The 15,740-nt window shown below is 35.3% G+C and overlaps 1 protein-coding gene across 1 annotated transcript; it reads left to right on the plus strand.

The window, feature by feature from the left end:
* Positions 1–147: 147 nt before the first annotated feature.
* On the plus strand, positions 148–1,746 carry LOC141250404 (uncharacterized; the record flags this gene model as incomplete). Its single annotated transcript, XM_073669949.1, has 6 exons — positions 148–279; positions 358–482; positions 871–1,081; positions 1,170–1,407; positions 1,484–1,634; positions 1,696–1,746. Coding segments are annotated over 6 exons (908 nt in total), but the record flags the coding sequence as incomplete, so codon positions are not given.
* Between the last annotated feature and the right edge of the window lie 13,994 nt (positions 1,747–15,740).

Here is a 15,740-nt window from a genome sequence, read left to right on the forward strand (position 1 = left end):
TTTTCAACTCCGTTCGATTTTGACCTAATACTCAGTGCTAACTATGAGCGAAAAGAAAGTCCTCAAAAATTTGGACCAATGTCTGTTTTCGTTTTTTGAAGGGATTTATTTGTTGTTTCCGTAACAGCTTGTTTTGTAAATTTGCAGCTAATGTTGTTGTGGAAGCAATTGTGCCTATAGCTATTATTGGAATACTGATCCTAATTGGTGTTCTCATTTGGATGATTAAAATAAACAAGATTCCTAACTGGAGTTTTACATTGAAGAAAAAGAGCCATGGTAAGTTCACTTCGACGATTCTTTAAATATGTACCATATTAGATTAGGCCTCACTTTTGTTAATTTTGATATGAATAGAAGGAGAGAAATATCCAGAGGCTACAGATTGCTTGAATTTTGATTTCCACGCCATTGAAACTGCGACAAAGGGTTTTTCATTGTCAAACAAGTTAGGAGAAGGTGGATTTGGTATAGTTTATGAGGTAAAATCTCATATTGATTATAATCATTGTACCAATATTTATAACGAGAAAGTTCTCGGTAAAAAACATACCTTATAGTATGGAACCCGAATGAACGTTAATTATGAACTTTACTATCTTATATGTGAACCTAGATTGATTATCTATGAACCTAAACTCTTGTACTAGGATTATTGCAGAGAGTTTCGAACCTAATGCAGCAATTTTCAGTCACAGTGATCACTCTATTCACATATTAGTATAATGGGTTCACATGTAAGATAGTAATATTCACAAATAAACCTTGTTCGTATTTCACATCGTAAGATATGTTTATAGATGATCCTATTTATTATGTAACAGTAGTTGATTACATGTAAAGTAGTAATCTTGATTGATTAAACCATAGGGTGTACTTGAGAATGGTGACCGAGTGGCAGTGAAGAGATTGTCTCAAAAATCAGTGCATGGCTCGGAAGAGTTCCAGACAGAAATGGTAGTTGTCGCAAAACTTCAGCACAAGAATCTGGTGAGACTCATCGGATTTTGTGACAAAGGAGATGAGCGATTACTCGTCTACGAATACTTGCCCAACTTAAGCCTTGATCTCATCCTTTTCGGTGAGTTTACACAATCCTCAAACTCTTAACCAACTTGATTCAGTTGAGATTTGAGATTATCACAATGTCAGTGTTGATGTTAATGTAGATCCAACAAGATCAAGCTCTCTTACATGGATAATAAGATTGAAGATCATATCCGGAATTGCAAGAGGACTTCAATACCTCCATGAAGATTCGCGCGTAACCATAATACACCGAGATCTTAAAACTAGCAACATTCTACTAGATAACGAGCTTGAGCCTAAGATTGCTGACTTTGGCATGGCTAGGCTTGTCAACTTAGATCAAAGTTCAGACATCACCTCAAGAGTTGTAGGAACATAGTAAGTAACATATTATCTACCTCATTATTTGCAAATGAACATGATCATTGTTTAAAATAATGTATTATCTTTGCAGTGGATATATGGCACCAGAATATGTATCAATGGGCCGAATTTCTGTTAAGTCAGATGTCTATAGCTTCGGGGTCTTGATTCTTGAGATTCTTAGTGGCCAGAGTAACACTCGATTCTACAAAATGTCGCGAGGAGAGGGACTAATGCGCCGTGTATGTTTTCCATTCTTGTATTTTGTCTTTTTTATTTTAATTCTACTTTCTATTTATTTAGTTATCGAGGGATGTGCGAATAGGTTTCCTATATTGCAAGTTAAAAGAATAAAAGTTCACTATATAATATCATAAATTACTTCTCTTGCACAACTGATTTTAGGATGAAATATATGAGCTTGTATTGTGGGTCAAATGCACATAGGCATACGTATACATGATTCCGTGATTATCATCCCAACCTAGACTGACCCATTTATCATGTGGGTAACTAGAAAATAAAACACCACTAAATAAAAACATGAACTACACCTTATACATCAATTGATTTTTAGAATGAAACATGTGTTTATTAATTCACCGGACTTTATTAAGGATTATGTTGGTGCAGGCTAGGAGGATATGGCGTGACGATGCAATTGAAGAGCTTATGGATCCGGTTTTAGGGAACACCTACTCGAAGATAGAAGCTTTGAGGTGTCTCCAAATAGGGTTGTTGTGTGCTCAAGAAGACGAGAGCAATAGACCTTCAATGGGCGCGGTACTTATAATGCTTGGCAGCCACACCATCAATCTCCCATCTCCGGTGTCATAGGTATAAATTTGATCCTTGTTAGAAAGTAGCAATATAAATTTGAAGTATTGGTGTTAATTTGGTGATCGTTCTCCTGTAGTTCCGGTTGGATTTACATGAGTAAAAGTTCCCCTCTATTTAATAAGTTAAATTTTTAGTTCTTTCTAAATGGGTTTGGATTTGATTATATGAGAATTTGGCATTGCTACATACATAGGTAGAACTTAATGCACACGTTTAAAATATCAAAATTTCTTACTAAATTCTTACTACTCACCCTCACTTTCAACAATTTATATTTTTATACCCCCTATAAATAATCTCCTTCCCCTATCACATTTCCCTCCTACGCTCATAAGCGCCTCTGCCCTCTTCCGATTTCGTTCCACAGATTTTCACTAGAGTTCGAGTACACCTCCTTCCGATTTCGTTCCACAAATTACTCACCACATTTTTGCCGGAATTTCATCGCCATTTTTGCCGGTATTTTGTTCGCCGAGTTCGCCGATTTCGGTCCGATGTCCGTCCTCCCTCCGGCAGTAATGCTTCGCCGGAATCGACTGTCCTCGTTCGCCGGTTTCGTTCTACTCTTCCGCCATTAATGTCTCGCCGATTCGTCCCGCTGATTTTTGCCGATTTCGTTCTACTCTTCCGCCATTCGTCCCACTGATTTTCGTCGGAATCGACTCCCCCTCATTCGCTGATTTCGAGTACGTGCTCGTCCGCCGGTACCGAATCCCCTCCACCAATTTCGTGAATCTTCTTTCTCTTTTATATATGTTCTACTCGGTTTTGTTAGGGTTTGCTTACTTTCAGGTTTTGATTTTAGGTTTACGATTTTTATGTCTATGTTGATGACAATGATTTTCAGTGCGAGTGCGTGCAATATAGTTTGATATGTTGCATGTGGTTTATTGATTAGGTTTTGCCCCGAAATCTGTTCGACTTTAATGCTGACAATATATTGTCATCACTGGACAATATTGTCAACAATGATCAATTTTGTCATCAATGATCAATGTTGTCATCATTTGAACAATTTTGTCATCACTGATCAATATTGTCAACACTAATCAATATTGTCATTACTGATCATTATTGTCAACACTGATACTAATCAATATCGTCAGCACTGATCATTATCGTCAACACTGATCAATATTGTCATCAATGACAATATTGTCAGCACTGAACAATTTTGTCATCAATGATTAATGTTGTCCTCATTTGAACAATTTTGTTATCACTGATCAATATTTTTTGTGCGTGGTATTTTGTTGAGTATTGAAATTACTTATTGTCATCACTAACAATACAATCGTTACAATATTGTCACCAATGAAATTACTTATTGTCATCACTGATGACATTGAATTAGTAGCTGACAATATTTTATCTGTGTTGTTACAGCTTCATATGAATTGACTACAAACTGAATACTTTGTCCCGTAGAAGAGCGATACAATACGAAAATCAACCATTACTGCAGATTTGATCTTCTTGATATTCTTGCGGACGTATTCACTTTAGCTAATATTCAAGAACTTTTCTCCAGTTCCCTAGGTCCAATCTTTAAACTAGGAGACTCTGTTAAATTCTGTGCGCAGTTGATCCATTTTATTCTGATGCATGAAATAAAGACGGAGAAGAAGAATGAAATGTGGTTCAACGTAAATGACAAGATCGCCCGTTTCTCTCTTGTAGAATTCGCTGCCATAACTGGCTTAAGCTGTGGCCAGATTCCAGCTGAAAAAACCCCAGAGGTTGATTCCAGATCTGAGATAGGAATCACAACCTTGTCATACGATCTGTTAGTTGATCTACTAAAAAAAGAAACAGACCTTAAAGTCAAGCTTAGATGGGTGCAAATTTTGCTTATAGATGGGGTGTTGTTATCGAGGAGAAACGCGAATGAGGTCAATCGTTCTGTCTATGCCATTTCATCTAACATGGAATTGTTTGAAAAGTATCCTTGGGGCCGGTTATGCTATGAAGAAACTGTTTCGCACCTCATGCAACTTAATAGGTCATCCCATAGTTGTAGGAGTGAGTGGTTTGGGTACAGTTTGTATGGCTACCAACTAGCATTTCAAGTAAGTCATCATCAATTTTTATATTATGTGTATATTCATCATCTTATTTTTTGATTATAATATTTCTAACATTAATACCTTTTTTATATAGATTTGGATATTTGAAACTTTCCCATCTCTTGCTACTGCTTCGTTTGCTCAGCCGTCTCCTACTAGATCTTTACCATTGATCCTTCGTTACAAGTCAATCGGTAGGAAGAACAAGGCTTTATCTGGGGAAACGATTCTCGGTCTTACGGAAAAGAAAGACTTTGTATAATCTCACCCCTCATACTCTATGACAAACTATAGTATAAAAATGACCTATTCGGTGATTATTGTTTTTCTCGTGTTTCAGATTGTTGTCTCCCCCCCTCTTGCTGATTTTGGTGAACTAGTTAGAGTAGCATTTATTGAAGACTCTCGAGATCCTACGTTGGATGCGTTGCTTGAAAGATTATGTGGGAAAGAAAAGTTTGTAACAAATGCCATTGAAAAAGTTGTTGAGGATCTAGCTGGTAAGGCTAATAAGACTAATAGCTTGGATGATTTTGAAGTTTCAACAAGGACAACCTCCACTTCAAAAATAGGTAAGAGGAAGTCTCCAGACTCCAAAGCTATTGATGACAAGAAGAAAAAGAGGCTAAAGAATGTCAATTCTGCTGTGAAGGTACCTTCTCCGAAGGAAAATGACGATCTAGTGTCGAAGGATACATGTATTACCGTGTTGACAATATTACCATGTTGACAATATACACTGGTGACAATATTACTCTGTTGACAATATTACTATTGACGATACTGTTGACAATATTATTCTGTTGACAATATTAATTTAGTTGACAATATTAGTGCTGACAATATTACTGTGTTGTATTATTTTTCAGTTGACAATATCAGTGTTGACAAAAAGAAAAAGAGGGTGGAGAATGTCAATTCAGTTGTGAAGGTACCTTCTCCGAGGGCGAAGGATACAGGTATTACTCTGTTGACAATATTACCCTGTTGACAATAATACCCTGTTGATAATATTACCTTGTTGACAATATATACTGGTGATAACATTACTCTGTTGACAATATATATTACTCTGTTGACAATACGATTGACAATATTACTCTGTTGACAATATTATTTCAGTTGACAATATTAATGTTGACAATATTACTCTGTTGTATTATTTTCAGTTGACAATATCAGTATTGACAAAAAGGAAAAGACGGTGGAGAATGTCAATTCAGTTGTGAAGGTACCTTCTCCGAGGGAAAATAACGATCCAGTGTCGAAGGATCCAGGTATTAGGGGAATGACAATATTACTATGCTGACAATATTACTATGTTGACAATATACACTAGTGGCAATATTACTTTGTTGACAATATTGTTTCAGCTTAAAACATCACACTCTTGACAACATTACTCTATTAACAATATATTTGTTGTAATAGGTATAAAACCTGCCAAACGCCTAAAGCTCAAGCTCCCCCGACCAAGTACTTCTAAGGATAAACAGCCTGAAGTTCCTCAAGAAGTATCTACTTGCTCTCAAATCATGCGTAAGATTAAACAGCCTGAAGATAAGAATAAACACCCAATAGTTGATCCTAATTTGCCGAAGGACATAGTCCCAGAATGGGCAAAGATGCTGGTACAAAAAATCGATGCTCAGAATAGAACTCTGGCAGATTTGAGTGGTCATCTTGGTATAGTTTTTGAGGAAATAAAGATCATTAAGTCTATGTTAACTGGAAAAATATTTGAGGTTGCGCCATACAAAGCTGCGAAAGAGGTTTGTGAAGAAAAGGCTGTTGATACTGAACCGGTAGAACAAGAGGCTGTTGAGGTTGAGAAAGAACAAGAGGTTGCAGCATCTGAAGGCCCAAAAGCTGTTGAACAAAAGAAGGTGGCTGAGGTAGTAATAGCCTTAAAAAGTCAGGATAAAGAGATTGATTTTCCAGGTATATACTGGTTCGATGATCTTGATCCTGAACATCCCAATAATTTTTTTCTTATTCGTTAAAAATGTGATGCTGACCTTGTTGATGTTATTAAAGGTATCAAAGCTCTGTGTTCACAGTGTCCTGACCACGATCATCTATTTGATTCATTTATTACACCGGATGATTACATTTACCTGACTGAATGTGAAGAACAAAACAAGACTATTGAGAAAGATTCTGAGGGACATGATGAAGATTCTGAGAAGACACTTTCTCAAGATTATCTAAGGTGAAACAAGATGGTAATAATGTTGTTGACGAGGGTGGCGTTGGCGAGGATGGTGTGGTTGACAAAATTGATAAAGTTGTCAAATATGTGGTTGACAAAACTGATTTTGCTGGCAAGGTTAGAGCTGATGTTGTCATCAACAGTGAAGAGAATAATGAGGGGGCTACTAGGCTTAGGAGGTCTTCTAGGTTTACAAAGGGTGGTCCAGCCACTACCGATCCATTCACTCAAGAAAAGAATAGGAAGATGAAGCTCCCAAATAAACCTCGTTTCTCTTTTTATAATGATGATGTCCGGAGTTCTTTCTACAAGTGGTTTAATGAAACGTAAGTGAATATTTTATTATTTGTTTCGGTTTTATTATATCTTTGGACATTCTATAAATTTATATTTTTTTCAGTGATGTAGGTGTGAAGAAACGACTAGGGGGAGTGAGGTTCCTTTGAATAAGGAGTTTTTCAAAGATATGATGAGAGTTGGTAAATGGCTATCACATGATGTAAGTATTTGGAATTTTATTTTCAAAGTGCCCCCACGTGCTGACAATAACTATACTGCTGACAATAACTCTATGTTGCTGACAATAACTATATATTGCTGACAATAACTACATTGGTGACAATATTTCTTTGCTGCTAACAATAACTACATCGGTGACAATATTCTTTGTTGGTGACAATATTTTCTTTCTGGTTGACAATAACTGTATTGTTGACGATAATTATGTTTGGTGACGAACGAGGATGGTGACAATATCTATTTGCTGCTGACAATAACTATATTGCTGAAAATATTTTCCTTGCTGCTGACAATATCTATATTGTTGCTGACAATATTTTCCTTGTTGCTGACATTATTTCCTTGTTGCTGACAATAACTATATTGTTGACAATAACTATAATGGTGACAATATTCTCTTTCTGGTTGACAATAAGTGTATTGCTGACAATATTTGTTGTTGTTGATGACAACATTTGGGTGAAGATCTCTTTTATTTTCGGAAGAGAATCCATTTCGAGCCGCTTGATTTCAAGAATATTGTCGTCCTTGACTGGGTGTGGTTCCAATTGTTTCATACTGAATCAGTCGATAAGTACAAGTATGGAATTGTACCTATCCGACAAGAATTTTTCAAATATTTGGATGGATCTCGTCCCAGAAGTTTTGGTAAATCATGGTTCTATAACGTCACAACTATATACACCCCATACTTCTGTAAGGAGAAGGAGCATTATGTTGGGCTCGAAATCAAATTGGTTGAAGCGTCCATTCGGGTACTGGATTGCCTAGTTGGTTTACATACCGATGAAGAAATAGAAATTTTTTTGGAACCACTTGCAACTTTTTTACCCATTTTGTTGAAGAGGACCCAACAATTTGATCATATTGGGAGTCTCAACGAGTCGTTCACGGTGTTTAGGGACACGAATCTCCCTCAAGACAAAACAGGGTAATTACTTATTATTTTCATTCATTCTTTTTGTGTTTGGATTATATTATACTTACGCATTATTGTTTCTTTTGTCGGCGGCAATGGTGGAGTATTTTCTATCAAGTATATTGAACATGTTGCATTTGGGACAAGTTTGAATGATTTGGACGAGCTTGATATGAAAGCACATAGAGAGAGAATGGCTATAGAGATGTTCAATCAAGATTGGAAGTTTAGTAGTTTACCACACAAATAGTTGTTTGTTGCTTTTCGAAATTCTAGCAGCTTGTGTACTATATTTTAGCTTTTTGATGACAGTAACATGTATTATCTTTGACATTATATCTTGATGACAATATTATCTTTTTGGTGACAATACATATCCTTGCTGATAATAACATATCCTTGCTGACAATAACATTTATATGCTGACAATAAGATATATGTGAAGACAATAACGCCTTTGTTATGACGAAAGTTATCTTTGGTGATATATCTAATTGATGACAAAACATATCCTCTGTGTCAAAATCTTCTCCGATGACAATAACATGAGTGATGAACGATAAGTTATCTTCGACGATGACAATATATCTAATTTATGGCTATATTATCTATGCGGTGACAATAACATATCCTTTGTGTCAAATGGTGATAATAGCATTTATATGCTGACAATAAGATATATATTGAAGGCAATAACGCCTTTAAGATGACAAAATAACATGAGTGATGACGATAAGATATCTAATGACAATAACGGGTTTATAATGACAATAACATGTTTATAACGTATCAATGATGACAATATGATATTTATGCTGACAATAACGTTTCATTACTTAAAAAATGATTCCAAATAATCTAATCTACTTGCATTTTAATGTTCTTACTACTTGAGGCATTCCTATTGTGCCTAGTATTTTCACATTTTCCACACTTCAATGGTTTTCTCGTTTTCTTGATGATAGGTCTCCTAAACTCTCCTTCAGAAAGTATTCTTCATTTTCTTGGACTTCCACCTTGTTTCCTCACATGCGGAGGGTTACACTCTATGCTCAAGATGTCCTTGGGGACAATCCATTGCGATTTCATAGGCACGGGATATACTGTTTCCTCGTATGACTTTTCCCAAGTGGTATAGTGATAATAGCTACTGACAAAATCAGTTATGTTACCCTTCACCTTCTGAATGGCATCCATTGCATGCACACATGGGATGTGATCCAAATCAAGTACCTTACAACTGCATGTCTTGTTTAAGAGATCCACCATGCCGGTAAATTGCCCTCCAACAATCTCGAATTGGTTTGTATTCAAGAAGTTAACTTCATACTTTTGCGACTCCTTGTACCTCTCTTCCACCACACTCCTTACCTGTGGTGGCAATTGATTCTTGTACCTCTCAATAAGTTTTCTACATTTATAGAACCAACTTGATAACAATTCTCTTATGTACTCTAGTAATGCCACAAGTTGGTACGCTCTTTCTTCCTTTAACACTGCGTTTATACTTTCTGAATTGTTGGTTGTCATAATGTTGTATCGATCACCTGTAATTAAAAGACAATGTCCACAATGTCATCACATTGATGACAATAACTATATTGAAGACAATAATTATTCTGATGACAATATTTTTCTTGTTATCTAAGTGTTGACAATATTTGTCAACTAAGTGATGACAATATTATTATCACCGATGACAATATTTGCACAACATCATTACTTAGATGACAATATCATTATCCCCGATGACAATATTTGTCAAATATTGTCATCACTTAGATGACAATATTTGCATAGTGATTAAAGAGAATCGTTATATTCCCAATGACAATATTGTCATCAGATGACAATTTTTCTCAACAAGAGTGCTACCTTTACAGTGTGACCTTGCCCACTTCTCCAAATTTTCTCGTAGTAAGTAATCTCCCATTTGTGAGTCTATGTCACAAATCCTTTGAAAGTACTCCCCAAACTCTTTCTTTGTATAGCTTTTGGATCCTTTTGTAAATAAGTGTAGTGTACCTTTCTTGAACAATGATTTTGTGCATACCACATGTTTGCCTATATTGTATAATCTCTTAATACCCTTCACAATGCTCTTGCGTCGATCTGGGACAAACACTAAGGATTGTGTACTTGGTATAACATTATGTAATTGTTCAAAAAACCATGTCCACGAATTATCATTCTCCGAATCTACAATAGCAAATGCCAATGGGTAGATTTGATTGTTAGCATCTTGTGTCGTGGCTATCATAAGATTACCCTCGTATTTCCCATGTAAATGAGTACCATCCACCATAATCACCTATACAAATAAAGTGTGTCATCAAAATTTGTGAATTCAAATTAATTATGAAATTAAGTTGAAAAATGTACCTTTCTCATGTAATTAAAACCTCTAACACAAGCCTTAATTTCAATGAATGCATACTTGAATCGGCTTTCATCTCCAATGATATAGTTCGCGTAAGTCCCGGGGTTTACTTCTTTAAGAACAAAGCAATATGATGGAAATAGTCTATAGTTCGATTCTGGTGTATCAAGTTTTGGGCCCATTCCCTTGCTTTCCGAGCTTTCCAATAGCTAACATCTTGAGAGTACTCATTCCTCATGTCATTTTGAATTGATTTGGGATTCGGTCCATGTTTGACGCCAGATAAGTACCTGCATGTTGACAATATTAGTGCAGTTTTTTTATCATCATTGGTGTTGACAATATTATATAAGATACAATATTGTCATCAATTGATGACAATACTATATTCCGTGATGACAATAGTATTGTCATCAAAATTCAGAAGCATTACATAGTCTTGATTTTCTCTCCAACTGTTTTATACGAAGGTTTACAACGGTTGGCACATCGAACATCAAATGAGCATGTGTGAGTTTCGTTAAATTTCCTAATCTCAAAGTTTACACTGCCTTTTAACACAGCAGCCCGTAACCTCCAATTGTAGTCCTTATCAACACATCTAAGCTTGATTAGGTTAGGTTCTGATTTATAAACCATGTATCCAAAGTTCTCTCGAATGCCTAGATTGCGAATAGCAGCCTGCAACTCTTCTTTACTGTCAAAACATTGACCAACATGCATAAAATCCTTCCTAATCTGAGCATATTGATTATAGTTATTATATATCAATAAATTCTAAACCTTCTTCAACTTCATCAATAGTTTGTAAAGCTTTTTCAGGAAAATTAATCATGCATAGTTGGTTGCGTATCATTCTATCATGCAATGAAACATGTAATGGTAAACCCCACGACACGCTGGGTGATTCATTGATAGCCTTGAATGAATCAAAATCGTCCTCTCCATCTACAATATATGGGCTTCTTAACTTTTGAGAAGGATGCAAATGACTTAATAAAAGCTCACTAGCTTCAACATTGAGTTTGAATCTATGAATTATCTTCAATTTAATATCATCTAGTTGCATCCCGTCATCAATGATAAATGCTTTGAGGTGATGTCTCCATCGTAATGGATAGATTTATCATGCATCTTCCACACACCTCCACACAAAACTGTTAATACCTTCATCTTCTACACACCAAATCTAAAAGGTAAAAAACACCAACCATTAGTGTCATCAAGTATATAAGTATTGTCATCATATAGAAAATTGCAAGTTTCATTGTCCACTAAAATAATTATTTTCATCAAACCTTACTACCACTATTGTCATCAACAAATTATCGATCAATGAAAAACTTGTTATTGTCATCAAACAATTATTGTCATCAAACAATTAAAACAATTATTGTCATCAAACAATTCAAACAATTATTGTCATCGAACAATTATTTTCATCAATACTTACTACCACTAATGTTGAAGATTCTAGTACATATTGTCAGCAACAGAACATTAGTACATATTGTCAGCAAAAGGACATCAGTACATATTGTCAGCAACAGAACATCTGTACATATTGTCAGCAACAAGACATCTGTACATACTGTCAGCAACACAACATCAATATTGTCATCAACAAATTATCAATCAGTGAGAAACTTGTTATTGTCATCAACCAATTATTGTTATCAAACAATTAGAACAATTATTATCATAAAAAATTTAAAACAATTATTGTCATCAATCAATATTGTCATCAAACAATTCAAACATTTATTGTCATTGAACAATTATTTTCAGCTATACTTACTACCATTAATGTTGAAGATTTTGGTACATATTGTCAGCAACAGGACATCAGTACATATTGTCAGCAACATGACATCAGTACATATTGTCAGCAACACAACATCGATATTGTCATCAACAAATTATCAATCATTGAGAAACTTGTTATTGTCATCAAACAATTATCGTCATCAAACATTTTAAAACAATTATTGTCATCAAACAATTATTATCAGCAATCCTTACTACCACTGTTGTCATCAACAAATTATCAATCACTGAGAAACTTGTTATTGTCATCAACCAATTATTGTCATCAAATAATTAAAACAATTATTGTCATCAATCAATATTGTCATCAAACAATTCAAACAATTATTATCATCGAACAATTATTTTTAGCAATACTTACTACCACTAATGTTGAAGATTTTATGGAGGGTTGTATTATGTTGAAGATTTCAGTACGTATTGTCAGCAACACGACATCAGTACATATTTCAGCAACACAAGATCGATATTTTCATCAATAACTGTCATCAACCGTTTTTTGAGCTGTTTGTGATCCACTGTATCGAGCAACTATATCTAGAGCGGATTCAGTCCACTGTTCAAAAGATCCCGAGCGCAGCGAGGGATCCAGACTCGAGCGAGCGACCGAGTCGGTGAGAGGGAACGTGATTGAGTCGGAGCGTGATCGAGATGGAACGATCGAGTCTGAACGATCGAGCCGGAGCGAGTTGGAGAGATCGAGTCGAGTCGGAGCGATCAAGCGTGATCGAGTCGAGTCGAAGCGATAGAGCGTTAGAGAGCGATCCAGTCCATTCGGAGCGATCGAGCGTGATCTAGTGGGAGCCTGAGAGCGTGATCGAGTGAGAATTTAAAAGGAGAGGAGAGAGAATGAATTTCACTGAAATGAAGGAAGCGGCTGATTTAGGGTTAGATATAAAGGAGTCAAATACTTAATTTCTTAAATACGGGATGTAATTGCTTGTTATAAGTATGTATAAGACGGTAGTTAAAAAAACACCCTAGAGTTTTATATGCAATTGTTTTATATTTATATCATTAAACACTATAATAATAGTAAAATAATATTTTTTTTCAAACATAAAAAAATAAATTATTACTCATCTATAGATAGATAAAAATGTTAATAGAATTATTATTATTATTTTTAAACAAAGAAAACGAAATTAATTTAGTTTTTAAAAATTAAAATCGGACGGCAAGATTTAATCATGGCCATTTGAATGCGCCATGCGTCGCCCACATGGTGAGCGCTAGCGTCGCCCAACCAATGAGTGATACGTGACGCGACGCTGGCCAAAGAAAGCAAATGTTTGGATGCTTGCTTTACGCAAAGTGCTTTGGGGCTTTTTGCTCCAAAATACGTCGTTTTAAATGCCTTCCGCCCCCTTTTTTCACTCCCTAAACATAACCTTATCTACCTTCAAATAATCCCTCCTTATCGAGGCTTATTTTTTGGACGAAATTTATACCTTTGTGGAGTTTATCTCATGAGCTTAAGTTGGACCTCCATTATTTTAATAAAAAAATATTAATAAAAAAGCCCAATATAAAAGCCTCGTTAAACTTGCTCTTATGTGTTTATAAAAGCCCTTTAAAATCTATTGCAATTTACCATTAGTATTGTTATGTACATTCGAAATCTTTCAAATTACTGCACTAAAGCATATACATAAAAATCTTTTCTCTCTATTGCACTAAGCTATTATAGTTTTTCAGCAAATGAGGAGCTACTACTATTTAGTTTTTTATTATACTAAGTATTTGTTCAATCAGTTGCATATATTGTTAAAAGGAGTTATTTGGTTAATGGATTTTTAGATTATAATACTTGATAATTACTTTATATCTTGTATTACCTCAGCTGGGGTAGTATTTGCAGTATCTAAACTATCTTGTGAAAGATATTGTTCGGTAGATACTTCAGACTCGGGATTGCAGATTTTTCTAGACTTCAATATTTTTATCTAAAGACACCCTGTTTCACACAAAGAAATGTGGATAGTAATTGTTCATTTGCTACTGTACTTGATAATGCTTTGAGTTGATGATTGTGATTCCTTCTCACATTTCATATGGTAATGTTCATGGTTAAAGATGTTAGTGTGCACATATAATTTGTTAGATTCTTGGAAATTTTGAGTTATTGAAAAACATGTTATTAGTGAAATGTTAATGATAATTGGTGATTTACTACAATGCTTGTTAATGCTTTAAGTTGATGATTGTGATTCACGCTCACTAACTTAATGATACATGTTTATAGTTCATATCTTGATACTCACTTTGAAAATCAATAGGTTCACAAATAATGATACTGAGTTCATAATTAAATATTCTTGGTTATATGCACTAGGGCTTTAGTTCCTATAACTAATAATGTCTCAGTTTTAATGATATCAAACAACTTTATACACTAATATTTTCATTGAGTGAGATATTGCAGGATAGCAATAGGCCTTCAAGATAAATAGGTGATTTAAGAAGGGAAATTAACGAGCTTAAGATTAGGAGCTGAAGCGAGTCCAGCGAGAAGAATAGCGCTTAACACGCTTAAACAGAAGAAAAGGAACCGAGTTTCACAGATAGGAACCGAATAACAAGAGCAAGGGAACCGAGCGTTTAAAGGTTCAAGTTACGTATCAGGGTGACACGCTCAAGGGAACCGAGTGAAATGAAGGAAACCGAGCACGTATAAATGAAAAGCTATCTTATAAGGCACTATCAAAGAAAATATTGATACACAAGGATCTACTAGATTCGTGATCTAGTTTGTTAGAGCGACTTTGTTATCTTAGTTAGTTTGTTCAGATTTAGTATTTTATTTATTGTTTTTATCTAGCTTTTCGTATATTAGTTCCCAGTGATTATGCCGTAGTATAAATAGCTTAGATTATCATTCTAGAAGGAGTTGTCAAGTGTTGAGAGTTATTACGATTGATTTAGGACTTAGGCAATAGCTAGTAGAATTTAGAGAAAAACAAAGAACTTTGTGTTCGCCTAGTAGTTGTAAGCCCTACGAGAAATCAATACAATAATCTATTTGGAAATTATTGTTTACATTGTTCTTAGCTTTATTCTGCACAAAAGTTGTAATCTTTAGTTAGGCTAAGGTCACACAATCCACAATTGGTATCACAGCAGGATTCGGTTCCAATACGATAATGAAGAACTTAGAATTCAACCTCGTATGTCCCTAAACAAGTCTCATCAGCTTCGAGAAGGATAACTCGATTGGTGGTTGGGAGTGCACATGACGTTCATTCAAACACAAGACTACCAATGCTGGAAGATCATAGATCTTGGAGACGAAGTGATTCCAGAGTTAAAGTAAAGAAAGGATTGGAAGCCAGAGCACTATGCCAAAATGGAGAAGAATTCGAAGGCTCGACAACTTATTATGTGTGGACTTACTCGCACAGACATTGACAATGTCATTGGCGTAGTAACGGCCAAAGATATGTGAGAAACCATCATCTCCATTCACAGAGGGAGTGATGACCACAAGGATACCAGAAAATTCACTCTTCAAAGGGAGTTTCAATCATTCAAACAACTCCCTGGTGAAAGAGTGTCAGTCTTCCAATCACGCTTCACAATTTTGAT

Source organism: Phyllobates terribilis, unplaced genomic scaffold, assembly GCF_046119375.1.
Source record: "Phyllobates terribilis strain yellow unplaced genomic scaffold, ASM4611937v1 Scaffold_5621__1_contigs__length_50400, whole genome shotgun sequence".
In the NCBI taxonomy this organism is placed as follows: domain Eukaryota; kingdom Metazoa; phylum Chordata; class Amphibia; order Anura; family Dendrobatidae; genus Phyllobates; species Phyllobates terribilis.